General features: G+C 50.8%; 2 protein-coding genes across 7 annotated transcripts; both read right to left on the bottom strand.

Moving 5' to 3' along the window:
• Nucleotides 1-1,517: 1,517 nt before the first annotated feature.
• Nucleotides 1,518-12,254, bottom strand: NFATC2IP (nuclear factor of activated T cells 2 interacting protein). The gene is made up of 8 exons (XM_022588418.2): nt 11,859-12,254; nt 10,493-10,565; nt 8,067-8,181; nt 7,281-7,361; nt 7,002-7,188; nt 5,618-5,762; nt 5,383-5,492; nt 1,518-3,778 (listed from the first exon to the last, which is right to left on the bottom strand). The coding sequence occupies exons 1-8, from the start codon at nt 12,237-12,239 to the stop codon at nt 3,620-3,622; spliced, it is 1,251 nt and encodes a 416-aa protein (XP_022444126.1). The 5' UTR covers nt 12,240-12,254; the 3' UTR covers nt 1,518-3,619.
• A 2,784-nt stretch (nt 12,255-15,038) lies between these two features.
• CD19 (CD19 molecule) lies at nt 15,039-25,616 on the bottom strand. Of its 6 annotated transcripts, none has more exons than XM_022588412.2 (15): nt 25,399-25,616; nt 24,862-25,149; nt 24,335-24,538; nt 23,932-24,225; nt 22,787-22,897; nt 22,468-22,516; nt 22,056-22,144; nt 21,553-21,666; nt 21,326-21,430; nt 21,175-21,243; nt 21,011-21,070; nt 20,855-20,911; nt 20,183-20,275; nt 19,978-20,080; nt 15,039-15,377 (listed from the first exon to the last, which is right to left on the bottom strand). In XM_022588412.2, the coding sequence occupies exons 1-14, from the start codon at nt 25,487-25,489 to the stop codon at nt 19,992-19,994; spliced, it is 1,713 nt and encodes a 570-aa protein (XP_022444120.1). In that variant the 5' UTR covers nt 25,490-25,616; the 3' UTR covers nt 15,039-15,377; nt 19,978-19,991. The 6 variants fall into 6 exon arrangements, with proteins under 6 accessions (XP_022444120.1, XP_022444122.1, XP_022444119.1 ...); XM_022588414.3 differs by lacking the exon at nt 15,039-15,377 and adding an exon at nt 18,347-19,867 and having other exon boundaries at nt 21,011-21,067; nt 25,399-25,608; XM_022588411.3 differs by lacking the exon at nt 15,039-15,377 and adding an exon at nt 18,347-19,867 and having other exon boundaries at nt 25,399-25,529.
• Between the last annotated feature and the right edge of the window lie 1,054 nt (nt 25,617-26,670).

Raw genomic sequence — 26,670 nt, 5'->3', positions numbered from 1 at the left:
GCCACAGAAGGCAGCATAATGAACACCAGGGTCTGAAAGCAGTGCAGTGTGGAGAGCAGTGAGAGAGGGAGGCTAGCTGGGGAGCGGGCGGGGAGCGGGCAGGGAGCAGTCTTCAACAGGCCCACCTGGTTTTCCATCTGGCTCTGCATTCCGTGGCTGTGTGGTCTGGGACAGGTTAATTCATCTTAGCTTGTTTCTCTTCTGTAAAATGGGAATAATAACACCTGCCTCCCAGGATTGCTCTGAGGATGAATGAGATTAGGAAAAGTGCCAAGCTGTGGCACCAGATCAGGGCTCCTTAAAGTTTTTTTTTTTTTTTTTTTTTTTTGTGGTACTTGGGCTTCTCCCTGTTGTGGCCTCTCCCGTTGCGGAGCACAGGCTCCGGACGCGCAGGCTCAGCGGCCATGGCTCACGGGCCTAGCCGCTCCGCGGCATTGTGGAATCTTCCCAGACCGGGGTACAAACCAGTGTCCCCTGCATCGGTAGGTGGACTCTCAACCACTGCGCCACCAGGGAAGCCCTCCTTAAAGTTTTGAATGTTTCTAATCAGGGGAGTTTTAGAAAGATTCCCTGACGAGTGATCAATCTCTTTGATCAAAAGGATGAATAATCACTCCATCATTGAAGAAATGCAAATCCTTTTACAATGAGTAGTCTTTTCCGTATCTTCCCCAGATTAAGCACTGGGGAAGATAAGAGGAAACTGGAACCTTCTAGCACTTGCTAATGGATTTATAAAGAGGTCCAGTTACTTGTACTCAAGAGAAAATGGGTAGGTGCACATCCAATGATCTGTGATTCCATTCCTGGATATAAACCTGAGAAAAATCCCACTCGGGGTCACCACAATATTGCCTGTGATAGCAACATACTGGGGGGCTAGAACGGGGTTTGGTTACAAGTGACAGAAATCCTCCAATAGCAGTGATTTTTTTTTTTGGCCACACGGCTTGCAGGATCTTAGTTCCCTGGCTAGGTTTTGAACCCGGGCCCCAGCAGTAAAAGTGCCAAGTCCTAACCACTGGACCACCATGGAATTACCACCCGATAGCAGTGATTTAAACAAGACAGGAAGTTCCCCTTCTCGCCAAAGCCCAGAGGTCAGTAGTGCAGGGCTGGTAAGACGCTGCATGGAAGCTCAGACCCAGGCGCCTTCTCTCCTTGTCCTGCCCTGCATGGCTTCCTTCCCCAAGGTCACCTTGTGTCAGTAGGGATGCTCCACTTCCAGTGAGCAGCAGGAAGAAAGCCAAAGAGAGGGGCACACACTGCCCGCTTAGGGACATGTCCTGGAAGTCGCACACCTTCCTCTGAATTGGCATTTGGCCACACTTGGCTACAGTGGAGGCTGGCAAGCACTGTCTTCATTCTGAATTCTCTGTGCTTTGCTAAAAACCAGGGGTTCTGTTACCCTGGGAGGAGGAAGAATAGGTGTGAGGGGACAACAAATGGTCTCAGCCACAGGGGTCATGGGGAGGGGGTGGTCACGGGAAGGACAGAGAGACAGAAATCCTCAAATATACACAAGTTGAATGTATTCCCGTTTATTCTGTTGAGATTGAACATATTTTAATTTTAATGTGTTCAGACTTATTAATGGACATAAAATATCTGAAAAAAAGAGTTATACCATATCACGGATTATTCAAATGTTAAAAAATTTTCTTTCTATATTTCCCACATTGTAAGTTCAAAGGAATACCACATTCCAACAAAAAACTCTTTAAAGAGAGTGATATGTTTTTGCCAAAATTATACCACCTATCAGTGGAAAATTCATGGCTTTATTAGTAGACGGTGCTGAGAAAACTGGCTCATTATATGGTGAAACTAAAACTTGGATCTCATAGACAAAGGTGAATTTCAAATAGTTTAAAAGTAGTATTCAACATTTCAGCAGCCAGTACAGCCTGGCATTAACCAATGAGAACAAATATTTGACCATGCAAAGCAGATGCCAGCACATACCAGTGTGTACTGGCTGGACTTCAGCCCGATATTAGTGGCCTAAATGTGAAAGAAAAGCTAATAAACTAACAGAAGAAAATGTAAAATATCTTAACTACTTTTAAATAAGAAATCAAAAAGCAACAAATGATATAACAAAATAGTTAATTTATCTACATTAAAATTAAGAATTTCTGTTCAGTGAAGGACACCCCTGAATATACAAACACAAGTGCCGCTTTGAGAGTTTTTTGCAACTGCCCAGGAATATACGAAGAACTTTTGAGGATAAACAAACAGAAAAAAGATAGGAAGCCCCCATGAGAAAATGAGCAATTCACACAAAGGGAAACCAGAAAAGCTGACAGGTATATAAAGAAATTCCCCAAATTACTGGTGATCAGATGAATGTACATTAAAATACAGCACCACTTTACACCCAACAGACCGGCAAAAATTAGAAAGCTGGGCAGTAGCAAGTGCTGGTGAGGATGAGGAGAAATAGGAAGCTTTAAGTGGGAGAGTCAATGACCATTCTGAAAACAAATAGAGAAATTAACCTGTCCGACCCATACTCCCGTCCTGGGTACCTCTGCCAGAGAACTTTTCACAAAATATGGAAGGGGACACATAAAAAGATGTTCATGCTGAGGAGTTGGAGGCACCCAGGTGTCCACCACTTAGCAAATGTGTAAACAAAATGCAGTTGACACCCACCATGGAATACCTCAGAGCAGTTCAAAGAAATAAAGGTGATGTTGAGTGAAAAAAGCTACAGCACAAGATCTACAGCATGATACTACATGTGGAAAAAGTATATTCACACATACAACGTGGCATTTTTCGAGGATACATTCACATTCAAAAACATGTAATCAACACATTAAAATGGACGCTTACGGGAGAGGATGGAGTGAAGGGGAAAAGCCATAAAACCAGAGAAGCCTTGCGTGGACTGGAATCCTGAGATCCAAAACCAAAAGGCTCAAGGTGCTCAATTATGCCTTAAATAATGTGTGTGCATCAGGAAGGTGGCTTGAAAGGGTCCTGGGGTGAGGAAGACACCCAAGCCTGAGAATCTACTATATTCTTCAAAAAGAATAACCCATCGTCTGCCTCTGCTGAAGCTAATACATGTGTGAGCTCGATCATCTAGTTTCCTGCAGGCTGAGGAGCCACACCCCTGTATGTGCCTCAAGCAAACTTCACCCCCACCCCCCAATGACACTGAGGCCACTGCTGGTCCTGGACGTGGCATAAATGCCAGGCCTGGAATCCCATACCAGGGATTTCATGTTGATTTCAACTCACTCTTTCAATAGGAGCAGTCTCATAAAAGAGACATTTCGGTAAAGGAAAGGGTGATGGTGGAGGGGAAAGGGTGAGGGTAAGGGATACCTTCTCCATGTCCCAGGGGACTGCAAAACTCAGCACACCCTGTGGATGGAGCCACAGTCCTCCCAGGGCAGCAAGGACCACCACACAACTAATCAGGTAGCTAACGGCTTGAAACCAGGGTCGACGGGGCGGGGCGGGGGTGGTCCAAGATCACTCCTTGATTTTGCTTCAGCTTGAGGATGAGTTCTACCTCAGTTTCAGCTAGCCCTTATGGGGCCAAAAGGGGGCAGCCGCTCTCCCCAAGTCCAAGCTGGGCCTCTAAACAGGGAGTGGGGTTTCAGCTCCAGACCTCGATGAGGTCCCCGGATTCCATGCCCAGGTCAGCCGGCAGCTCCTTGCCTGAAAGCTTTGTCCCATCAAAGAAGAAGGAGAGCTTGCGGCCTGAGAGTCCCATGGCCTCCTCGTAGCGGGACATGAGGGTCTTGAGAGGAGAATCCTGGATGGAGAGGAAATACTGGATGTAAGAATTTGAAAAGAGGGGCTGAGGAGAACTTGTAGGGACAGACAGAGGACTTGCGACAGGGAGGACAAGGGGACAAGTCAAGTCAGAGCCCACGGAGGGAAAGGCAACTGGCCGAAGAGGCCAGCAGCAAGCTGGTTCCTCTCTAGGGAGCTGGGCCACAGAGCCCAGGACTGGGATGTTGGCCGTGGGTCAGGCAGGTTCTCCAAAGCCAATCTCCTCACCTACGATCGAGGCATGAATCACAAGGAGGAAGCCAGCCAGGCTCTGGCTTCTGACCCAAGCTGGGGGCCAGGCGCTCCCACTGAAATGGATGTATAACCCTAGCCAAGTGCTATGGGTTGATTGTGTCCCCCAAAAAAGATACCTTGTGGTCTTAACCCCTGGTAAATGTGCATGTGACCTCATTTGGAAGATGTTATCAAGATAAGATGAGGTCATACTCGATTACAGTGGGCACTAAGGCAACAGGACTGGTGTGCTTATAAGAGAAAACAGACACAAAGAGAGGCACACAGGGAGAACGTCATGTGAGGAAAGAGGCAGAGACTGGAGTGATGCAGCTGTGAGCCAAGGACTGCCAGCCACCACCAGAAGCTAGGAGGAAGCAAGGAAGGATTCTACCTAGAGTCTCTGAGGGAGCATGACCCTGCTGACAACTTTTCTTTTTTTATAGTTGATTTACAATATTTTATTAGTTACAGGTTTACAACATCATGATTCAATATTTTTATAGATTATACTCTATTTAAAGTTATTATAAAATAATGGCTATATTCCCCTCTTCTGTCCAATATATCTTTTTTTTTAAACATCTTTATTGGAGTATAATTGCTTTACAATGGTGTGTTAGTTTCTGCTTTATAACAAAGTGAATCAGCTATACATAAACATATATCCCCATATCTCCTCCTTCTTGCGTCTCCCTCCCACCCTCCCTATCCCACCCCTCTAGGTGGACACAAAGCACCGAGCTGATCTCCCCGTGCTATGCAGCTGCTTCCCACTAGCTATCTATTTTACGTTTGGTAGTGTATATATGTCATTGCCACTCTCTCACTTCGTCCCACCTGCTGACAACTTGATTTCGTATCTGTAGCCTCCAGAACTGTGAAAGAATACATTTCTATTGTTTTAAGCCACCCAGTTTGTTGTATTTTGTTATAGCAGCTCTCAGAAACTAATACGGCCAAGTTACTCCGCCTCTATAGAGGTTGGCTTCCGTATTTGTTAGATGAGGGTAACAACAGTGCTTTCCCATATAAGATTGTTGTGAAACTCAATAATATCCTGAATGTGAAGTAAATATCCTTAGCACAGGGACTGTCACTTCTTTTGTAATTATGATGGGTTTTATTGGTTACTGTCCAAGGGTGATTTTGACTTCAACCAGGAGTTAGGAGACCAGAGCCAGGCTCCCAGCAGAAGTGGGAGGGAAATTGAACACTGGGCTTTTTCCACTATCTAGGATGGGTGGGGACCCAAGACCACAGAGGGCAGTGACTCCATCCTCCACCCACTGACACGAGAGACCACAGAGCACGGGGCAAGGGGCACAGAGAGCCAACTCCCCCACTCACTCGAGGCAGCGAGACTTCCAGCAGCTGGTGCTTCTCCTTCCCCTGCACCCGCAGCTGGAGCAGGTGGGACTTCTCCGCGACATCCGGAGAACTTGCTAGCACCACGCAGTCTGTGGGGGGCAGGATCGGGAAGCCAGGCCTAAGCGGGGGTTGGAAGCAGGGTCCCCTCTGGGCCTCTTCCCATATCCCCTCCCTGTGGCAAAAGCCTCCTCAAGCCCCCCTGCCTTCCTCTCACCAATGATGTCAGCCACTCCAAGCTTTAGGGTCCTGGGGGTGGCGGTAGGGGACAGCTCTGTCTCTCCGAAGAGCAAGAGGATCCTGCTTGGGGACACCCCAAGACGGCCGGCCATGTGGTCCACCACACTCTGGAGGGGCTCCGACTGGGAGGGGGACAAGAAGTGAAGGAGGCCTTCCTGCCTTGATGTGCTTCCCCCCACCCACCCCCAGTTTCTGGCCTTAACTACTTGCTGAATTCCTCATCTGTGAGTTCCACCATATTTACCTGGCAAGGCATAAAATAAAATCATGTTAATAAGGGGTTCAGGCAAGTGACACAAAGACACGAAGGAGCCATGAGTTAGGAGAGAAAAGGGAGTGGTGGGGATTGCGGCCAACCAGAACCGGATACGCCCCATCTAAACAGGCCAGCTGTTCCGCAGTTCCAGCTGATTGGTACCATGTAGGAATATGGGCCAGGTACTGTATCTTCCTATTTAAGAGAAACCAGAAATCTGGACCCTGGTACAAAATCACCCATTGCAAAGGTTGGCGATGAACTCATATGTTCATGTGAGTCATACATGGGACTTCCCTGGGGGTCCAGTGGTTAAGACTCCACGCTTCCACTGCAGGGGGTGCGGGATCAATCCCTGGTTGGGGAAGTTCTGCATGCCGTGAAGTGCAGCCAAAAAAATAAATAAATAAAAGCACCGTACAGCACAAAAGAAGGAGAAGCATGGGACTTCCCTAATGGTCCAGTGGCTAAGATTCTGCGTTCCCAATGCAGGGGGTTCGATCCCTGGTCAGGGAACTAAGATCTCGCATGCCACACAACAGGGGCAAAAAAAAAAAAGAAGAAGAAGAAGAAGCACAGTTGATAAGGCCGTGGGCTGCCAGTTCACAAGCCCTGGCTTAGTTGCTTGCCTGATGCATGGTTACTGCTCGATAAATGGTCACTTCTGTTATCATTCTTGTTTTGGAATTGGAGTCATCCCTACAAAAAGAGTAGCCTTCATCAGGAAGCTAGCGGGGATCGGAATGACCAAGTGACATCTGGGTGTCCAAGGCAGTAAGAGCAAGCACAAGAGGGAAGCACAGGGTCCGAGGGAAGGAAAGAGGGAGGGATGCACCCTGGGGAGGGGCTACCAAGCAAAGCTGCTTAGGATGTTTCAGTGGAGCCTTGAAAACGGGTGGGAAGTTTGCCAGAAAGAGAGGGGAGAGGGAGGAAAAAAATCTCCCAAGGGGAAGAGTGAGCACAAAGGCGCACAGGGCTGAACAAGCGCTGGGCAGCTCCAGACAGCAGGATGGGCAAAGGAAGCCACGGTCCCTTCTGCCCAGACACCACAGTCTCTCCACAGACAGTTCCTGGGACCCTTCTCCCAGGCTCTCCAGGCACTTACCATTCTGATGGGCAATCTGACCAGGTCAGCCCGGCACTGGATTTTGAGCGGCAAGAGCCGAGGGTTCTCTGGGAGAGTGGGCCCCTCCAGTAGGACCACCTCATCCTCTTGGCTCAGGTGGTCCTGGCCCTGGGGCTGCTTGGGACTCAGGCAGGAACGGAGATCTTGGAGGCGCTTGTTCACCTCTCTGGGGTGCAGAAAGAACTGTGGGTCAGTCAGGGTGGGCCCCCTCCACCCTGCCCCTCTCCACCCCAGCCCAGAGTCCCCTGCCCTTGGTACCTTAACTTCTGGAGTGCCCGAGTATGCTTCCTGCTGTTGGTCCGTGGCAGACGTGGAGGCAAAGGGGAGGTGTCTTGAACCCTGTAGAGATAAAAGAGGGACAGGATGGAGAAAGAGGTGAGACCCCAGCCCCACACCTTTCCTCATGGGACCCCTGGGGACCAGAGGGGTACCTGGAGAATCAAGAGAGAGCATCTTCCGGTGACATCCATCTTATGGGAAGACAGGGGGAGGTAAGGACAGGGAAAACCTGAGTCATAATTTTTATATTTATATGACCCCAATATGAGGGAGGAGAATGCCTAACTTTTAAGATAAGTTACTTCCCAGGTAAATGTCTGATAACATCCAAATGACACCAAGCACTTACTACCGGCCAAGGGTTAACTCTTAATTTACCCCAAAATTCTGACCCAGGTACCACTATTATCCCCATTTTACAGAAGAGAAAATTGAAGCACAGAGAGGCTGGCTAAGAGACAGCTGCCGGATTTGAACCACAGGGCAGTCTGCAGAGCCACACGCTTCACCCCTGCATCACTACTTTCTTAGACACAAAGCTGAAATCTCCACTTCCTGGCGAGTCCTGAGGGCCCACTGTCATCCTCTGATGGGGCTCACCTCTTCTTTCCCCCAAGAAGAGCTTCATTCCTCACCTGAGCCTCAAGACTCCTTCCGTCCTTCTCCTTACCCTTTGAGGAGCCAGCCAAGGGTTCTGCCTGCCTCAGCCTAGCCCCCCCAACTCCCTTTCTGCTCCAGCGGCCCCAGGGCCCTCGCCTCACTCACAGTAACATCTCCTTCTTCTCTTCTCCATCCTTACTCCTCAGCTTCTTCTTCCAGGGAGAATTGGGACGTGGGGAATCCTCAGCGTGGAGACTGCTGGAATCTGCCATGTCCACCTCTGGGGACAGAGCAGGAGGAAGTGGAAAGGGTTAGCCAAGAGAGGGCAGCGGTAGGCCAAGGAGAGACAAGTCAGGGGCTTCAGAAGGTTCTGAGAAAGGAGGAGACTAAGGGAGCCCCAGACACACACAATCACTGGGGAAGGGCTCAAGGGGTGTGAGTCAAAAGGGAAAAGCCTACCTCAGAGAGAAGAATGAACTGGAGCCTGACAGATTAGAGCAAGAGAGTGTCAGAACTTCATGCTAAGGCATGAGACAGTGGTGAGTGTGGACAGTCAGAAAGTGGCTCACCCCAACTGAAGCATGCTCTTCTCACTTTTGATCACGTGCACCCCACAAATGAAGAACACTGAGCACACAACCCGGAAAATAGGTATTTACTTAATACACATATACTACTTACTATACAGGGACATACTATTATATATGTTATGAAACATACACTAAAACAAATGTCAAAGGATGGGTTTTTTTTCTAATATTTCTCTTATTTTCTTCCCATACTCAGTTTGGTGGGCACAGAGAGACTGTGACTCTGGGGTGGAGGAGGGGGTGTGGGGCAGGGAGGGAATGAGGCAAAGAGGTAAGTATAGGTCTTCTGAGCCTACGTTTCTCAAATTTCATCCGTGTGTCATTGCCATATTTTGCCATATCTCTGTATTATTTAATATCTTTCTTTCTTTCTTAAGTTAATTTATTTATTTTTAGCTGTGTTGGGTCTTCGTTGCTGCGTGTGGGCTTTCTCTAGTTGCGGTGAGCGGGGGTACTCTTCGTTGCGTGCGCGGGCTTCTCATTGTGGTGGCTTCTCTTGCTGCGGAGCTCAGGCTCTAGGCGCGCAGGCTTCAGTAGCTGTGGCATGCGGGCTCAGCAGTTGTGGCTCGCAGCCTCTAGAGTGCAGGCTCAGTAGCTGCGGCGCACGGGCTTAGTCGCTCCGCGGCATGTGGGATCTTCCCGGACCAGGGCTCGAACCCGTGTCCCCTGCATTGGCAGGCGGATTCTTAACCACTGTGCCACCAGGGAAGTCCTAATATCTTTCTTTAAATCACTCATTTTAACTTGAATATCTTACAAAAGGAAATCAGGTATAATATTCTAAACTACAGAAGCTCTTTTCCATTTGCTTGCCACACGATCATCATTAACCATAAGATAATTACTGTGAATACAAAACAATGATAATGAATCCTAGATCAGTGGTTCTCAGAGGCAATTTTGCCTCCTGGGGGACATGTGGCAATGTCTGTAGACAATTTTGGTTGTCACAATGAGGGGAGGAAGGGGCTGGGGTGTGATACTGGGATCTGGTGGGTAGAGGTCAGGATGTTGCTAAACGTCCCACAGGGCACAGGACAGCCCCAAACAAAGAATGATCCAGTCCAAACGTCAGTAGCACCGAGGTTGTGAAATCCTGTCCCAGTAGCTGCCAGAGGCCTGAGATTCTGCGTTTCTGACAAACTCCTGGAAGATACCCAACATTCCTGGGTCCACATTTTGAGTGGCAAGGACAGAGGTGCCCTTGTACTTCTCTGTTCCAGGTACCATATATGCAAACCATATATGTAGCCCCAGAGGGGCTCTCTGTACATTCTCTTTGATTAAGTCTCACCAGGGTCCTCTGACATAGGTCCATTTTTCATCCCCATTTTGCTGATGAGGAAATTGAAGCATTGAGAGACTAACTCGCCCAAGGTCACACAGCTACTAAGGGGTAGAACTGGCATTCAAACCAGGCCTGCTGGTTCCCAAATCCGCTCTTAATCACCCTGCCATACTCCCTCATGGTGCAAAAGTCTTAGTCCAAGGTCTGCATTTGCCCACTGGATCGCTTCCCTATTAGACTTGATTCCTACTCACTGCCCTTGAGGGGTTTGCAAAAATCACATCACTGAGGGAGAATAAAGGCTGGGCAGCCCTGAAAAGATTCAAATAACACCCTGCTGGCTCCAGAGTGTTCCCAAGACACTTGTTGAAGATGCAACAAGATGTTACAGATTCTTAACACTTCCCCCTCCCCTGTTCCCAGGATTACAGAATCAGAATCTCTGGGGCTGGCACCTGGAAATCTGTATATTAGCTCACTCTTACGCCTATTAGAGTTGGCGGAAGGGTGTTTTGACAGCATTTTCTGTGCCTTCTGGTTAACAATCCAGCTCCTTTCAGGATTGGAGCTTTTTCTGGCTAGGATGCAGGAGTCACCTCTCCCATGTCCTTCCCCTGAGCCTCAGGAAACAACTAACTGCAGGGATGTAAACTCCAGAAAGTCTCCTCAAAGAGGCCAGCGCTGGGCACCTCTCCCTAGAAGCCCTCCCTTACCTTCCTCAGTCTCTGGGGGGCAGAATTTCAGGAGGGACGTGTGGTCTGGGATGAGGTGGAGGCTGCTTTTCACCTGCAAAGAAAAAGTAGATCAGTCCCAAATCCTCCCTCCACTTAAAGAGAAAACTGGGGTCGATTCTTCCCTCACACCCAGGCCTCCTCCAGCTCCCAAGTCCTCCCTAAGGATGTAGACATTACAGCCCTCCCACAGGGACTCAGGAGCTCAGCTTCCCCAGGATCCAAAATTGGAGTACCCTACCGTACGGTATCACTTATATGTGGAATCTAAAATATGACACAAACGAACATATCTACAAAGCAGAAACAGACTCACAGACATAGAGAACACACTTGTGGTTGCCAAGGGGAAGGGGGGAGGGGGGAGGGATGGACTGGGAGTTTGGGGTTAGTAGATGCAAACCATTACATATAGAATGGATGGACAACAAGGTCCTACTGGATAGCACAGGGAACTATATTCAATGTCCTGGAATAAGCCATAATGGAAAAGAATATAAAAAAGAATGTGTAGGGCTTCCCTGGTGGCGCAGTGGTTGAGAGTCCGCCTGCCAATGTAGGGGACACGGGTTCATGCCTCAGTCCGGGAAGATCCCACATGCCGCGGAGCGGCTGGGCCCGTGAGCCATGGCCGCTGAGCCTGCGCGTCCGGAGCCTGTGCTCCGCAACGGGAGAGGCCGCGGCAGTGAGAGGCCCGCGTAGCGCAAAAAAAAAAAAAAAAAGAATGTGTATACATACATGTATAACTGAATCACTTTGCTATACAGCAGAAATTAACACAACATTGTAAAGCAACTACACTTCAATTTAAAAAAATGAGTACTCTGACTCCGACACCCCTTTCCCTAATGCACTGTAAGGATGCAAGCTTAGCTCCCCTTTTTTACGAAGCTGCTAGCCATCCTGCTATCTTAGAATCCTTGGGAATCTCAGCCCCCTAGCTCACCCTACCACGTGGGGACTTCAGCCTCCTGGAGCCCCCAGTTCTCTCTGAACTTCCATGGACCCCAGTCCCCATCTTCCTGGATCTTTAGCAATGGGCCCCAACCTTAAAACCCAATATGCCCCAAATCCCAGCCCTAGGAGCCTCAACTCTTCTCTGAACCATCAGGGATCCCAAACCCTTAGGCTCTCTATACCCCCGACACTCCAGCTCCTGGGAATCCCAAACTCCCAGCACACTCCAAACCCCTTCACCTCCCCAATTTACAGAAACCCCAGGAACTCTGCCCCCAAGGCTCCTAGCCCCTGCTTCCGTTTAGTCTCCCAAGACCAATCCTAGAACCCTACCCTCAACATTTCTAAACCCAGCCCTTCCGCGCTAGCCCTCTCGGGGACCCGCGTGCACCTTCTCGGAGTACACTGGAACCGCCGGTGCCTCCTCGGGATCCAGCAGCAACCGCCGCCGCCGCCTGACCAAGACCCGAGGGGTTTCAGCCGGCCGTGCGTCCGCCCCTTCGCTGTCACTGTCGCTGTCGCCCCGGGGCGCGGCCGGCACGGTGGGTTCCGGGAGCGGGACCTCGGCCGGGTCCGCAGCGCCCCGCGCCGTTGCGACCTCCAAGACATCCTCATCGCTGTCGCTGACCAAGTCCACAAGCACCGAGTCCAGGGTGCGCCGGGCTGGCGATCGTTGAGCGCCAGGACGCCGGCCACTGCCGGATTCCCGAGCCCCTCGGCCGACACCGCCGCCGCTGGGCCGCCGGCCCTTCTTCCTCACCGGCTCCGCCATGGCACACACCCGGCTGCCACAGTCGCCCGCCTCTAGCCAACTCGCCTGGCCCCCTCCAGCGGCTTCCGCCCTTCATTGGGTGAACTGCCTGCTAGTCAGCACCTCTCCCCGCCCACACCCTCTGGATCCACCTCTCCGCCTTTTCACTGGTCGCTGCACCCGCCCATCACACATTCACCACTGAAACCAAGGCGCCAAAGATTCCAATCAGCCTCGGCGCAATCGGCGTAGGTTTCGACTCGTCCCGGCTCACCCATTGGCCTGACCATCCTTCTACAAGCCCCGCCCACTGAAGAGAGTCTTTTTCCTGGTTGGTGGAGGAGCGGGGCATCCTGGGAATTGTAGTCTGCAAGCCCTCAGGCTAGAGTGGAAGGAGTCCGGCTGGGAATTGCTTTTAGAAACCGCAGACCTCACGGGTATCCCGTTTATTCTTTCCCCCAACCGCTTGGTGGGCTGAGTAATTCCGCTCGACGCCGACCCCTCGCACACGACCCCTCCTCACGTACAGAATCCGCACAATACGACCCTGAACCAACACTTCAATACCGCGCAACTCTCCGCATAACCTTCGACAGCATACATACCTTCCCTCACACTGGAGGTCCCGACAGACACTTTTCACGGGCAAAGTCAACCCAACATACACTCTTGCAACACCCTCCCACAACGTACACCTAAGCACAACCCGCCTCAATAACACCTGGAAGGGCAAATACAAGTGAAAAGTAAGAGGCTTAATTCTCCCTGTTGAAAATAAGGGACGTGACTTCTCCCCCTTCTCCCTTTTCTTTCAGAATTTCTTTCTTGGAACTTTTCAAAATGTATGTAAATCTTTGTAATGGCTAACTAAGCCTCTTGCCAGTCTCATAACTCAGAACTCCAGGACCTGGGAGACATTTTCTTTTTAATTTAAGTTTAGTTGATTTACAATGTTGTGTTTCTCGTGTACAGCAAAGTGCTTCAGTTTTCTATATATTTTCTTTCTCAGATTCTTTTCCATTATAGTTTATTACAAGATATTGAATATAGTTCCCTGTGCTATGCAATAGGACCTTGTTGTTTATCTATTTTATATTTAGTAGTTTGTATCTGCTAATCCCAAACTCCTAATGTATTCCACCCCCCACCCCACTCCCTTTCCCCTTTGGTAACCATAAGTTTGTTTTCTATGTCTGTGAGTCTGTTCCTCTTTTGTAAATAAGTTCTGGAGCCATCTTTTTGAAATGCAAGCATCAGGGGAAATAGCTCCCAATCTCCCCATCTCCCAGCTCCAGCGGGAGAATAACAGCCTAACTTCATGGAGGCTCTGCTGCAATATACAAAACCACCTCCCATCAAAAATACTGTAAAGCAACTACACTCCAATAAAAATTTTTTAAAAAAGGAAAAGAAACGAAACTAGATAAATCAGACTCTAGAAAAAAAAAAAAAGATGTCATAAGTTTGTCTTGCCCTTGGATAAAAGCCAATCACCATGATAAAGTTAGGATGATCTACGTGTGCCTAAAGGTAGTGTCAAGTCTTCTTACTTGAGGCCTAGTCATTGTTTATCTTGAAAACAAGATATGGGTTTTGAAAACTTATCTTGAAAACAGGATAATGGGTGGTACCTGCTTGGCTATATAAAATGGTGAGATTTCTTTCTGCTTTTGCAATCCATCTGGCATTCTGTTTAATGCTTATTCAATAATAAAACTGTTTTCTCAAACGTATGGACACCAAGGGGGGAAAGTGGCGGTGGAGGGTGGTGGTGGGGTGGGGTGGTGGTGGGGTGGGGTGGCGGTGGGATGCAGTGGGAGATTGGGATTGACACATATACATTAATATGTATAAAATAGATAACTAATAAGAACGTGCTGTATAAAAAATAAATAAAATTCAAATATTCAAAAAAATAATAATAAAACTGTTTTCTGTCTCTACTACCTCTGTGTAGAGGTTTTCTGGGTGGGAAGAGGGTTTTGTTTTTTCATTTTATTTCCCCAACACACCCACCAACGACATTGCATACCTCAGAGGCTACATATCCTCCACACACCTACTGTATCCACAACTCCTGTACAACATGCACCCCAACGCAGCACAGATGTAACCGATCAGGACCCTATGGGGCCTTCCTGGGACAGGCCCTCCCCCCATATCTTCTGCTTTAGCTCCTCTCTGAAGTATTGATACCTAGATAACAATATTTGATGCACACTTCCTAAGTTGTTTTACAGATGTGAAAACCCCCCACCAGGACTTGGGGCAGTGGTTAAGAATCTGCCTGCCAATGCAGGGGACACGGGTTCAAGCCCTGGTCTGGGAAGATCCCACATGCCGTGGAGCAACTAAGCCCGTGCGCCACAACTACTGAGCCTGCGCTCTAGAGGCCGCGAGCCACAACTACTGAGCCCACGCGCCTAGAGCCCTGCACCGCAACAGGAGAAGCCACAGCAATGAGAAGCCCACGCACCTCAACAAAGAGTAGCCCCTGCTCAGCCCCCGCTCGCTGCAACTAAAGAAAGCCCGTGTGCAGCAACGAAGACCCAACGCAGCCATAAATAAATAAATAAAATTTTAAAACTATGTTTTGCCCAAACCATTTGGGGAGCTCCAGGCTTTTTAGGGCAGGAGCCACCTGTCTCCTCGCAGGGCCCTGAATAAACCTTTCTCTGCTCCAAACCTCGATGTTTTGGTTTGTTTGGCCTCACTGTGCATTGGGCACACGAACTTGCGTGCTAACACAGACACACCCCTCCTACACTTCACACCTCCCATATTGCCTCCAACTGCATGACCCCCGTTGGCCTTAGAAATAAAAGTCAGTTATTCTACCAGCAAGAATGGGTTTATTCAGGAATAGCAGAGGAATTGCAATTTGGGACAAGGAAGCTTTAGCGAAAGCCATAGGCAAGTCCAACAAAGAAGGTTATTTTATAGAGAAAAGGGAGGACATTGGGAGGGGTCGTTTTGAAGGAAAGTCCATTGGAGAAACGTGAAAGTTCAGGGTGATGATGGTTTCTCATTGCCTGAGTTGCTCGGGTAGTGGATTTCTTCTAGGAGATTTAATGTACATCTTTTCCTGTTGGGACCTGTAATTGATGATTCTTTCCTGTCCATGATTCTTCTGTTGGGGTCTTTAACTGACAGTTCTTCCTGTAATTGATGACAAGTGGTACAGCATGAAAGCTCCCCCTTCAGACTCCATTTTAGTGAGGTTTCCTTTTATTAATTTTCACTCCTCTGACACCTCACACTATACACGCCACACTATAGTTCACACATAACATCCACACAGCATACACCCAATACCACCTGTCTCTCACACACTTAACGTTCACATAACTTGTACTTCACACATCCATCCAGTACAGCATCTTTTTTTTTTTTTTACAAATTAATTAATTTATTTATCTATTTTTGGCTGTGTTGGGTTTTCATTGCTGCTCGCGGGCTTTCTCTAGTTGCGACGAGTGGAGGCTACTCTTCGTTGCAGTGCGCGGGCTTCTCCTTGCAGTGGCTTCTCTTGTTGCAGAGCACGGGCTCTAGGAGTCGGGCTTCAGTAGCTGTGGCTCATGGGCTCTAGAGCGCAGGCTCAGTAGTTGCAGTGCACAGGCTTAGTTGCTCTGTGGCATGTAGAATCTTCCCGGACCAGGGCTCAAAGCCGTGTTCCCTACATTGGCAGGCAGATTCTTAACCACTGCGCCACCAGGGAAGTCCCAGTACAGCATCTTTTTTTTTTTTTTTTTTGGCTGTGTTGGGTCTTTGTTGCTGCACGCGGGATTTCTGTAGTTGCGGCGAGCGGGGGCTACTCTTCGTTGCAGTGCGCGGGCTTCTCATTGTGGTGGCTTCTCTTGTTGTGGAGCACGGGCTCTAGGCGCTCGGGCTTCAGTAGTTGTGGCACGCAGGCTCAGTAGTTGTGGCACACAGGCTTAGTTGCTCGCGGCATGTGGGATCTTCCCAGACCAGGGCTCAAACCCGTGTCCCCTGCATTGGCAGGCGGATTCTTCACCACTGCGCCACCAGGGAAGTTCCCCCCATACAGCATCTTGATGACCACCCACATCCCATCCCATCCCCCTCCTCTGCTACACTGATATCCCCTAAACACACACCCCAACTCAGCCCACACTTCAAGTGCTCCAAGTAGACTCAGCCAAGGTCAAGACTGAAAGCGCACAACCCCAGCAGGTGAGGCTGTTCCCCAAGGAACAAAGACTCTGGACCTGGCAGAGTGGACTCCAAGGACCTCCTAGCCCTGGGAACTCTTCATCCACTCTTTATAGTAAGGCTGGAAGCATAGAGATTACACCAAAAGCCCTTCTGCAGCCTTGGTCCCTACCTGGGAGGCCCCTGCAAACTAGGGGTGACCCTGAGGGCCTGAAACCTCTCTCAAGCCTCCTTCTCCCTAAATCTTGTTCAGGAACTATAAGTGATCCAGTCCCTGCCAAAGAAGCAGGTCATGGGGTGGGAATTTGTGAAGCTTTGGAGTGTGGCTTTCTTCTGAGCAGGTCCCTGCACTGGAGGAGTTCCTAATCCAAATATTCTGTGTGCCCTCTGGCTCCTGGGACACAGTAGGCCCTTAATAAATGCCAAATAATAATAATAGCTAATGTTCGAGTGCCTACTATGCTACTGTCATGTGCTTTACATCTCATTTAAGATTCACTAAGGTAGCTATCATTATTATCCCTATTCTACAGACCAGGAAACTGCAGCACAGAGAGTTTGAGTCACACAGCCAGAAAGGGTTGGAGCTGGGATTCAAACTCAGGTAGTCTAATTCCAGAGCACTGGGCTGGAGTTAGCACACCTCTGTTCCTCATCTTCTCCCAAGACTTCGCTGGGTAGCAGAGCTCACAGGAGTAGCTCCAGCCTCTGGCCCCTGAATCTCAGGACTTGGCACAGTCCTTCATTCACTCCTCCTTCCCCACTCATTTCCTGAGCTCCTGATCTTTGCCATCCCCTGGCTGGGTACCAGGGGCACAGAGAAGACCCAGACATGGATTCATCCTTGAGAAGGTAGGATGTTTTCACCAGGAGTGTCATGTTCAAATGATTCAGCCACAGGCAGGAGACCTACATGAATGAAGCAGACTGGGTGAAAGGCAATAGGGAATGGTGGGGACTTTTGCAATATGGAAAGCTTACATTAGCTGAAGGGTAAGGTCAGGTCAGGGTGTGAATCCTGAGCTAGATCTGGGATATTTATTATTATTATTTTTTATTTTGTTTCTGCCACATGGACTGTGTCCAAGATGGAAGGCCAAGGAAATGCTGAAGGTTCATGTCCCATCCCCTGCATTCCAAACGTACACTATGCAAATATAACAAGAGGCATCGCTTTCCTTCTTTTCTTTTTCTTAATAGATACCTGAGCTCAAAAGCAGGACAGAATCTCCCTGGTTCTAGAAATAACGAAGGAAATCAAAGCTACAACATTGAGAGGGCAGCGCATGGGAACGCTGGGATCCCTAGGATTGGAGTTTTAATGTCCCCATGGGGACAGAGGTTAAGGCTGAGGCCCCAGGAAGAGCAGAGATGGAATCCAGAAATCTGGCTGCTGAAACTAAGCCCCATGTGCAAAGCTGGGAGCTGAGAAAGGACTGTCTCTCCTGGGCACAGAAGACAGAGGGGAAAACAATCCATCCACAGGCCTTGGGATGCAGTTTGGAAAAAGTCACGGCAGGAAATCAGAATCCCCAGAGTCACCAGAGTATGGGCTTGGAGTCAGACCAAACCCCTAGGGCAAAAGCCTGCTCTAAATAAAATGGTCAGAAACCTGTGTAGCCTGTAAGACTGTGGCAGAAGCCAAAGCAAGCTGGCCCCAGAAGATGTGAGTGAGGCAAAGGACTCCTGCAGGAGAAACACAAAGAAGTCAAAGAACTCTTCCATGGTGATGCACCATGGGAGGCTTCACCCATTGTACAGATGACGATAATCGCCTCCTCCCTAATGCTACTTTATAACTGGGAACACTGAGGGTCACTGAGCTTGAGTAAGTTGCCTAAAGTCAGCTAGCAACTGAAGTATTTAATTTCTCTGTGCCGCAGTCTTCTCAGCTCTAAGGTGATAATAATTTTAGCGTACCTTCCTCATAGAATTGTCATGAAGGTAAAATGGGCTGCTACTTGTAAAGCATTTATTAGAACAATGCCTGGCACATCATAATGGTGTTAATACAGTTAAAGTAAGTTTTAAAGGTTCAGAGATAAGGAAGGAATAGAGTCTCAAAAACAAACACAGGACATTATGAAGAAAGAACAGGTACATTAAGAAAAGGAATTCTAGGGCTTCCCTGGTGGCGCAGTGGTTGAGAATCCGCCTGCCGATGCAGGGGACACGGGTTCATGTCCCGGTCCAGGAGGATCCCACGTGCCGCGGAGTGGCTGGGCCCGTGAGCCATGGCCACTGGGCCTGCGCGTCCGGAGCCTGTGCTCCACAACGGGAGAGGCCACAACAGTGAGAGGCCCGCGTACCGCAAAAAAAAAAAAAAAAAGAAAGGAGTTCTAGAAATAAAAATATAGGTACTGAAAAAGTCTAGACCATCTTACAGAGAGCGTTGAAACTTCTGGAGCAGGAGAGGGACTAGGTTTCAGATGCCAGTCCTGGGTTTCAGAAGAGCACTGGAGCTGGGGAGACCAGGCAGAAGACACCAAGACTATCAATGGCTGAGTCCACCTTTGCCTGAGACAGGCAGGAATTTGGGAGTGGTAGAGCTTGCTACATAATGGGCCTGGAGACTTTTAGCTCTGAAGTCTTTGTGTTTGTGGTTTATATCATAGGCAGTTTACCAGGCAGTAGGCACCATGGCTAGAACAGCAGCCAGATTTCTGGATTCAGCTCTGTGAAGTGCTACTTGCACGACTTGGCCTCTCTAACCCTCAGTTTTCCATCTACACAACTGCACCTAGGAAGAGAGAGTGTCAAGAATGATATAGGGTCTGGAATTAGATGGCCAGAGTTCAAGTCCTGACCCCAACATTTAATAACTAGGTAAGTCTTGGGCATGTAATTTAGGGTCTCTGCCTCAGTCTCCTCATCTATGAAACAGGGTTGTTTGTGAAGATAAAACGAGCTAATATATATAAACATACACACGCTTAAAATATACATAAAATACTTTGATACAATCCTGGCACGTAACAGATGATTACTGCCTTCATTGATGTTAGAACATAGTAGATGCTCAATAAACGGCGGTGATGACTGCCAATTCCTGGATTGCTTCGTCTTCACTGGGCGCCACAAATACAACCGCTGAATGAACAATGACTGAATGACTGGCTGGCGGGAATGGCAGGCAAGTGAGGGAGATGAGTGCAGGTCAATCCGCAGGTGGGAAAAGGCCCTGTGGTTCCGGAGATGCAGTTCTCCCTCCTCCGCTGGATTCAAGAGGGGATGGGAATACACGCATCCTCACCTTCCCTTCCCCTCCCACACAAGGGCACTATGTCACAGGATTGGAAGAGCTCACTGAGTTTATTTGGGGAGTGCAAAGGGGGCCGAAGTTTCGCTTGTGTACACTGTGTGTGTACACAGATACACACGTCCTGAGTAACACTGCTCCAGAGGCTGGCGCCATCTGCTGGGGTCCCCAGATTTCAGAGTCAGGTGTGGATCTCAGGGGCCTGAGGAGGCCCATGCTATGCAGAAGAAATGGTAATGGGGAGCAGTCCAGGAGCCAGCACCCCACTTCCATCCCTATTCATCTCCCTCCTTCTTTCCCATCCTTGGAGGACAGTTCCCAGCTCACCTGAAGGGAATCACCTAGTTGCTCCAGGTGCCCATGTGACCCCCTCCTCCCCATGCTGGTTCTGGTCCATCGGGATTATCCATATTCTCATAAGAGTCTGCATCTGGTCAGGACCAGGAAGGAGTAAGATATAAGTGGAGCTGAAAGTCAGCTGGGAGGGAGGAAGCCTCAGAGGACAATGGGAGACAGCAGGAGAAGCACCCACCTTCTTCATGACTGGGACCAGGCTGGGCTTGAACAAAGCGGAGCTGGGGGACTGCATACAGGATCCCTCTCATATCCTCATAGGACTGGGACCCTGCTTGGCCAGGGGATGGAGAGTTGGAAGCCTGGGAGCCATGCTGGGGGCTTGGGGAAGGGAAGTGCAGCCTAAGATACTGAGGGAGTCTTAGGGGCAGAGGAAAGTGGAAGGCTTGAACAATATTGTACTAGGAAGGAGTGACAGGGTTAGCATCAGGTTCTGGGCCCTTGTTTGTTGTAGGGTTTGATCACGTGTGGTTAGATTATGGTCGTGGTCAGAGAAAAAGTGAAGAACGGAATTGGAAGGAGTCAAAGTCAGAGTTGTAAGGAGGTTGTAGAGAGAGCTTGGGTCAAAGGTGAGGCCTGCATTGTGGCTGAGGTGAGCTGGAGGTCAAAGTCCAGGCTGGAACTGGATTGGGGTTGGGGCTGATGTTGATGATGAGGGATGGGGTGAATACTGGGCGTCAGTGTTGGGCATTGGGGTCAGTGTTGAGGTTAGAGTTAGGAGTCAAATCTAAGATCAGGATTGGGCTTGGGTTTGGGGTCAGAACCAAGGTCAAGGTCGGGCCTGACATTAGAGCCGAGGCCACATCAACCCAATCTGGACAAAGACAGGCAGGTCCCAAGCACTTCTCACCAAGGGAGGTTGCCTCCCTGCTGGGGTCCCAGGCTGACCCGTGGGGGCTCAGGAAGTCTGGAGGAGGAAGAGGGAAGTCACTCCCGGCCTTCGCGTCACACACACCACCACCACCACCCATCCACCCCGCAGGAATGTGACCATCCTCACACACACCTGTTGTCCTGGCAACTGGCTGGGCCAGTTCTTCATCCTCATTCTCGTAAGATTCAGCTGCTGCCAAAAAAAGAGAACTCCAGGGACCACTCCGGCCCTGTAGGGGATCCACAGCCCTGTGGGTTCTCCCAAGTCTATGAGGCCCCACGAGTACCCCAGATTACCGTTGGAGAAGGAGTCTTCATCCTCAGGACCCAAGACCCCTTCCTCAGGGTTCTCATAGCCGCTGCCATCTGGTGGAGAAGGAGGGGGATCCAGGGAGGGCCCACAGCCCACCCCAGCTGAGAAGGTGAGGATGAGGGAGGGCAGTCTTACCCTGGGAGAGCTGGTCCTGCCCAAGGTTGGAGTCGTTCTCGTAGAACTCGGAGCCCTCCTCACTGTCCGGCTCCTCATAGGCCTCCCCTTCCTCTTCTTCTGGGCCTGGGGTTTGGGGATGGGGGTGGGAACCGGGTCACGGGCCCCCTCCTCCAGGCCCCAGTCCACTATTCCTGCCACAGACCGCTCCAACACCTCCCATGTGAGTAACCATCCCCCTCAATCACCGGTCCCTGGTGGGCTCCGGGACTCCGAGGCTCTGGCCTCCTGGGCGTCGCTGCGCGGATTTCCGTAGGGCGGCACGGTGGCTCCCAGGCCCGTAGCCCACCGCAGGGCGCGTCCTGGCGGGTGAGAGGAGATGGGGGCGGTCAGGGCTACGGGCAGAGGATGCTTCAGGGCCTGCTGGAGGACTCCGGGTCTAGGTACCCAGCCTTGAGCCAGCAGGGCGGGATCTAAATCTAGAGGCGTGGCCTGAAGTCTCGGGCGAGGTTCTGGGGTCAGAACCGGACTTCAGGTGCCGAGTCTGGGGGGGCGAGGATACGAGTTCTGGGGGCGGGCCTTGGTCCTGGGGGCGGGGCTAAAGCCTGGGCGGGACTCCGCACCATAGGGCGGGCTCTTTTCTGAAGGCGGAGCTCCGAGCTCGGGAAGGCTAGGAGCTCAGGGGTCTAGAAGGATGAGGAAAGTGGGTGGGGCTCTAGCTCTGGGTCAGGGACCTGGCGGCGCCTCCTACCCGTGCCTGAGTGGGGAGTGGAGAGGGAGAGCATGTTCCCGTACTGGCTCTGGGCCCCGTTTCCCGGGGGAGGCGTCACTTTGAAGAACCTGGCGGAGGAAGGGGAATTGCACTGTGAGGCCAGGCCTGGAGGGGACTGGAGGGGACGCTCAAGATTCAGGCTAGACCCTCAGAGGTTAAAATGTGGTCACTTGTTATGAGCACCTCTGTTCTGCCACAGCCTACAGAGGGGTCTGCGCTCACTCGAAGGAGGACTTCACAGAGGAGGTAGCTTTGGTGCTGGGCTTTGAAGGTTGGGCAGTATTTCAACCATAGAGATGGAGAAAAAACACCCTGAGCAGAGGAAACAGCAAGTGCAAAGCATAAGGTGAAAGTGCAGGAGTGGGAGCCTGGAGGGCACTGGCATCATTACCTTCTAGTGGGATCTGTCATTCGCTTTCTTTTCCTCCTCAGGATCAGGGCTGGGGGGAGTTAAGGGGAATGATCAGAGGAGGGACTCAAGAGTGAAGATATGGGGGATGCTGGGGAAGTCACTTGGAGGAGATGGGATTTCAAATTCCAAAGAGCTCGGGTAGTTTGGGGGAGGGGGTAGAAAAGGAGTGGGGGCAGGATTCTGAGGTCTGTGGGGGAGGTGTGGGAGGAGAAACAGATGGTTGTCAGACTGGCCAGTGTGGCCTCTCCTGAGGAGGGAGGGGTAAGTTTGGGAAGACCAGCTGGGGGACATGACTCACCTCTTCGAAGATGAAGAAAGCCCACCAGGGAAGCCAGGCAGAAGATCAGATAAACTAAAGTCACAACAGGGACTATCCAGCCACCAGTCTCCAGTAGCCAATGCCATACTGCTAGGGGGAAGGAGCTATGAGATGAAGACCCCGGGCTGGCATCTTGCTGTCCAGCCTCAATACCTCAAAGGGCCATAAGTCTGGGGGGCCGGGGCAAGACACAGATCCTCAACGTCCCAAGCTACAGGGAGGGCTCGCCTCCCTCCCTCTGAGGACCCGGAGCCTGGCACGGGGCCTGGAGTGGCATCTGTTAAGCAAACCATGAACAAACTATGACTATAGTCAGACACAATGTTAGGATTAAGGGGAGCATAATTATCAGCTTCCTGCTGCAGTTAAGGACAGCCATGGTCAACGTAAAGGGCAAAGTCAAGTTCACAAGGTTAGAGGTGAGATGCGGCAATGTGCTGCTGAGGTCGAGTTTGGAGGGAAAGTTCAGGATGAGTTTGAGAACTGTGGTTGCAGTAGCATGGTAGGATTGAAAGAAGGGAGACAGAATGGGCAGAACATTACGGCCAGTTTGGTGGACAGGTGAGGAAAAGGAAGGATGCCCAGGTTGCTGGCTTGGGCACATGGGCAGGTGGTAGTGTCCTTCACTTCTAGGGCCACCTAGAAGACTGTGCTTGAGGAAGATATCGAGTTTGATTTTGTACACGTTGAGCCTGCAATGTCCATGGACATCAAATGGCAATGCCACGAGTTGGCTGGGTGTGGGGTGTATGGAGCTGAGTCACCAAGGCATGGTGGCCTACGGAGCCATGGGAGTAAAGGAGGTCAAACAAGAAGAGTGTGTAATCAAGGGTGAGAAAGTGTAGACAGGGATAAGAAGAGGGCTCAAGGCTCCAACAGTGAGGAATGAGGGAGGAAGGAAGCCTCTCCCAAAGTTGATGGGAAGAAACAACCAGTAGTAAAAGACCCAGAAAAGTAGTGTCTTGGAAGCAAGGGAGGAAAAAGTTGGGGTCAGTGTTCAGTGTAGAGGTTGGGGCTCGGGATGAGGCTGCTACTAGCCCTCAGGTTGGGGAACCAAGGTTGCCGGGCTTCCGGTTCTTCCCAGTAGCCCCACTCAGATGCCCCACAATTGGGAGAAACTCTACCTGACTGGGCAGTGACCTTCAGCTGCATCTGGGTGGTCACGTTGCCATGGTTACAGTGATAGATGCCAGCATCTTGAGCTGTGGTCTCGGGCAGCAACAGAACAGCCTTTCCCCCGAGGGTGCCCATGACCCACATCTCTCTGAGTTGGGCATCCTCACTCAGGTTTAGGCTCAGCAATTTGGTCCTAGGCTTCTTGGGATGCACACGGATCCAGGAGATGGGGCCTCTGGCCAGTGAGGTACGGGATGCCCCACAGGACAGCGAGAGTGTGGAGCCAGGGGCCACCGTGAGGTCTGGGGCAAGGAGAGCCAAGGCTAGGGAAGTGTAGTCCTTGGGGTCTCCTCCCCTGCACACCATCCAGTTCCCATCCCCCCACTTCCTGGCATCTCCCCAGCACCTTACCATGGTTGTTGCTCTGGTTCAAAGTGCCGTTAGGTGGGGCACAGGCAGAGTCTGTGTGTAAGGTCTCAGGGCCGTTCTTGGCCCACACATAGAGCTGGGACCTTGTGGGGTGACCAGAAGAGGGCCTGGGGCCCCCTGAGGACCTGTTCCCCAGGCCACAGCTTGGGTCATTTAGGTCTGAAGCATTCCACCGGAACAGTTCTCCTGGGAAGATACCCAGAACCAGATACAGAGACATCTAGGAGAGGCAGAGAGATACAGAGACCCAGAAAGGCAGAGGCAAAGACCCAGAGAGAGACAGAGAAACGGCGACTCAGAGAAAAGAGTGAAAGACAAATACAGAGCAGCGCAGTGCTGACGTCACGAAGCCACAGCAGTTTTTAGAAGCCACCTAAAACTGGCTCCCAGCTTGTCCCTCGGACCCTCCAGCCCCTCCCTCCAGATCCATTTCAGCTGCTGGACCTCCTCCATCTACGGTGGGCCTCCCTCTTCTCATCCAGCCCTCCCTGCCCCAGCCCGGACCTCACCGCTGCCCTTCACGCTGACCGTCCAGCCAGGCTGCCAGCCTTGCTCAGAAAAGGGGCCTCGCTGGCACAGGTAGAAGCCCCCCATCTGGTCGGAGACATTGAAGATGAGCAGCAAGGTTCCCTGGGGCTCCTTCAGGGTGCCCAGGGGCCCCACATGGATGCCCAGGCCTGGTAACCCTAGGTTCAGCTCTAAGAAGGGTGTTGATTGGGAGCCCCGAAACCAGGCCAGTTGCTCAGGCGGACCATCTGAGAGACCTTCAAGGCATGGCAGCACGGCATTGCCTCCCTCTGTGGAGAGAGAGGAGGATGGGGGTGGGGAGTGAGGAGCCCCTAGCCTCCTTCACTCCTCACACTGGGTTATAAAGCCAACGACCCCACCAGCTGGGAGTGGAAGAGTCCTCAGAGTCCTTGCAGTCGTCCCCTGAATTTTACAAGTAACAAAATGGAGGCTCAGAGAGGGTAAGTGACTTGGCCAAGGGCACCCAACCGGAACCCAGGTTTCCAGCCCTTCCATCCACCTCTGCCCTCCGGACATACCTTTAGCCTCCAGTAGGTGTGTTTCCTGGGGCCTGACTCCCATGGGGGTAAGGAACAGGTGGAGGAAGAAGAGGAGGAGAGGAGGTGGCATGGTGGCCAGACTCCCCGGGGCACCCAGCTTCGCCGCGCGGGGGATGCTGGGGCAGGCGGGGACCTGGTGGGCACTGAACCATGGGCGTCTGTGGGGGAGGACGGGCAGTCCCCCCGGAGAGGAAGGGGTGGTCATGCCTCAGGCCCTTTCTCCATGCACCCCTCCAGAGCCACAAAACTTGCCTCCTCCCTGCTACGGTGTTTTATTTTCATCACAGCGCTTACCACCATGTGAGATGATCTTATTTGCGTGTCTCCTTTCTTGATGGATTTCTGTTTCCCCACTAGAAAGCCCCTTGTGGCAGAGACTTTGTCCTGTTCACAACTGTACACACAGTGCCCCGGAACAGTGCTTGGCACGTTACTGTGTAGGCGCCCAAGGAATATTTGTTGAATGAGTGGGTCCAGGCTCTCTCCTTCTCCCCCTCCTCCCTCCTTCAACCTCAGGCTCTTAGTTCATTTCCCTTCACACACACACCCCCTTCATTCATTCAACCAACGTCTCTTGGGCCTTTCTCCACCTCCGTACAAGCAGCCCATCACACATACGCTGGGAGCTGGCAGACCTGAGTGTGAATCCTCCACCTCCGCCACTTGGCTAAATGTCTTCGTCTTTCTAAGCCTTAGTTTCTTTCTCTGTAAACTGGGGATAATAACCGTAGTCTCAAAATATTGTTTGTGCTTTCAGGTCCCTGGGGCCAGGATGACACCTCCACACTGTGGCAGTGTATGGCCTGTTCTTAATTGCTGCTAATTCGATGATGACCCCTGTCCCCTTTTCCCCAAAGCATCAGCTGGGCCAGAGTGACGTGTTACAGATGAGTGAAAGAGGAGTCCCTGCTTCCCTCAGAGATAAAGGGAGCTGAGCTGCAGTGTTGCATTGGGCTTCTCGGCCTCCAAGATCTCCTCCCACTTCCAGAATCCAGACATAACTTTGCATGTTCCCCTTCCCGGGAGAAAACCAACTGTCAGAAAGGGAGACACATTGCCCCCTCGCCCTTCTTCACCTGAGATGGATCCTGGCTTTTCCTCATCCTGCTCTACAGTGCCCGGTAGACAAGTGCTATGTCGAATACAGACCTTGTTAAGACTTGTCCTGTAGCTTGGTATTACAGATGTGCTATTAGTGCAGTAAGGTGAAGGCTGTCTGCCCAGAGAAATTCATAATTTATATAAGAAAAT

This window comes from Delphinapterus leucas, chromosome 15 (assembly GCF_059928025.1).
Source record: "Delphinapterus leucas isolate spDelLeu-1000000601 "Yukka" chromosome 15, BTC_Dleu_Yukka2, whole genome shotgun sequence".
NCBI classification, from domain to species: domain Eukaryota; kingdom Metazoa; phylum Chordata; class Mammalia; order Artiodactyla; family Monodontidae; genus Delphinapterus; species Delphinapterus leucas.
This window is presented reverse-complemented; position numbering and strand designations above follow the sequence as displayed.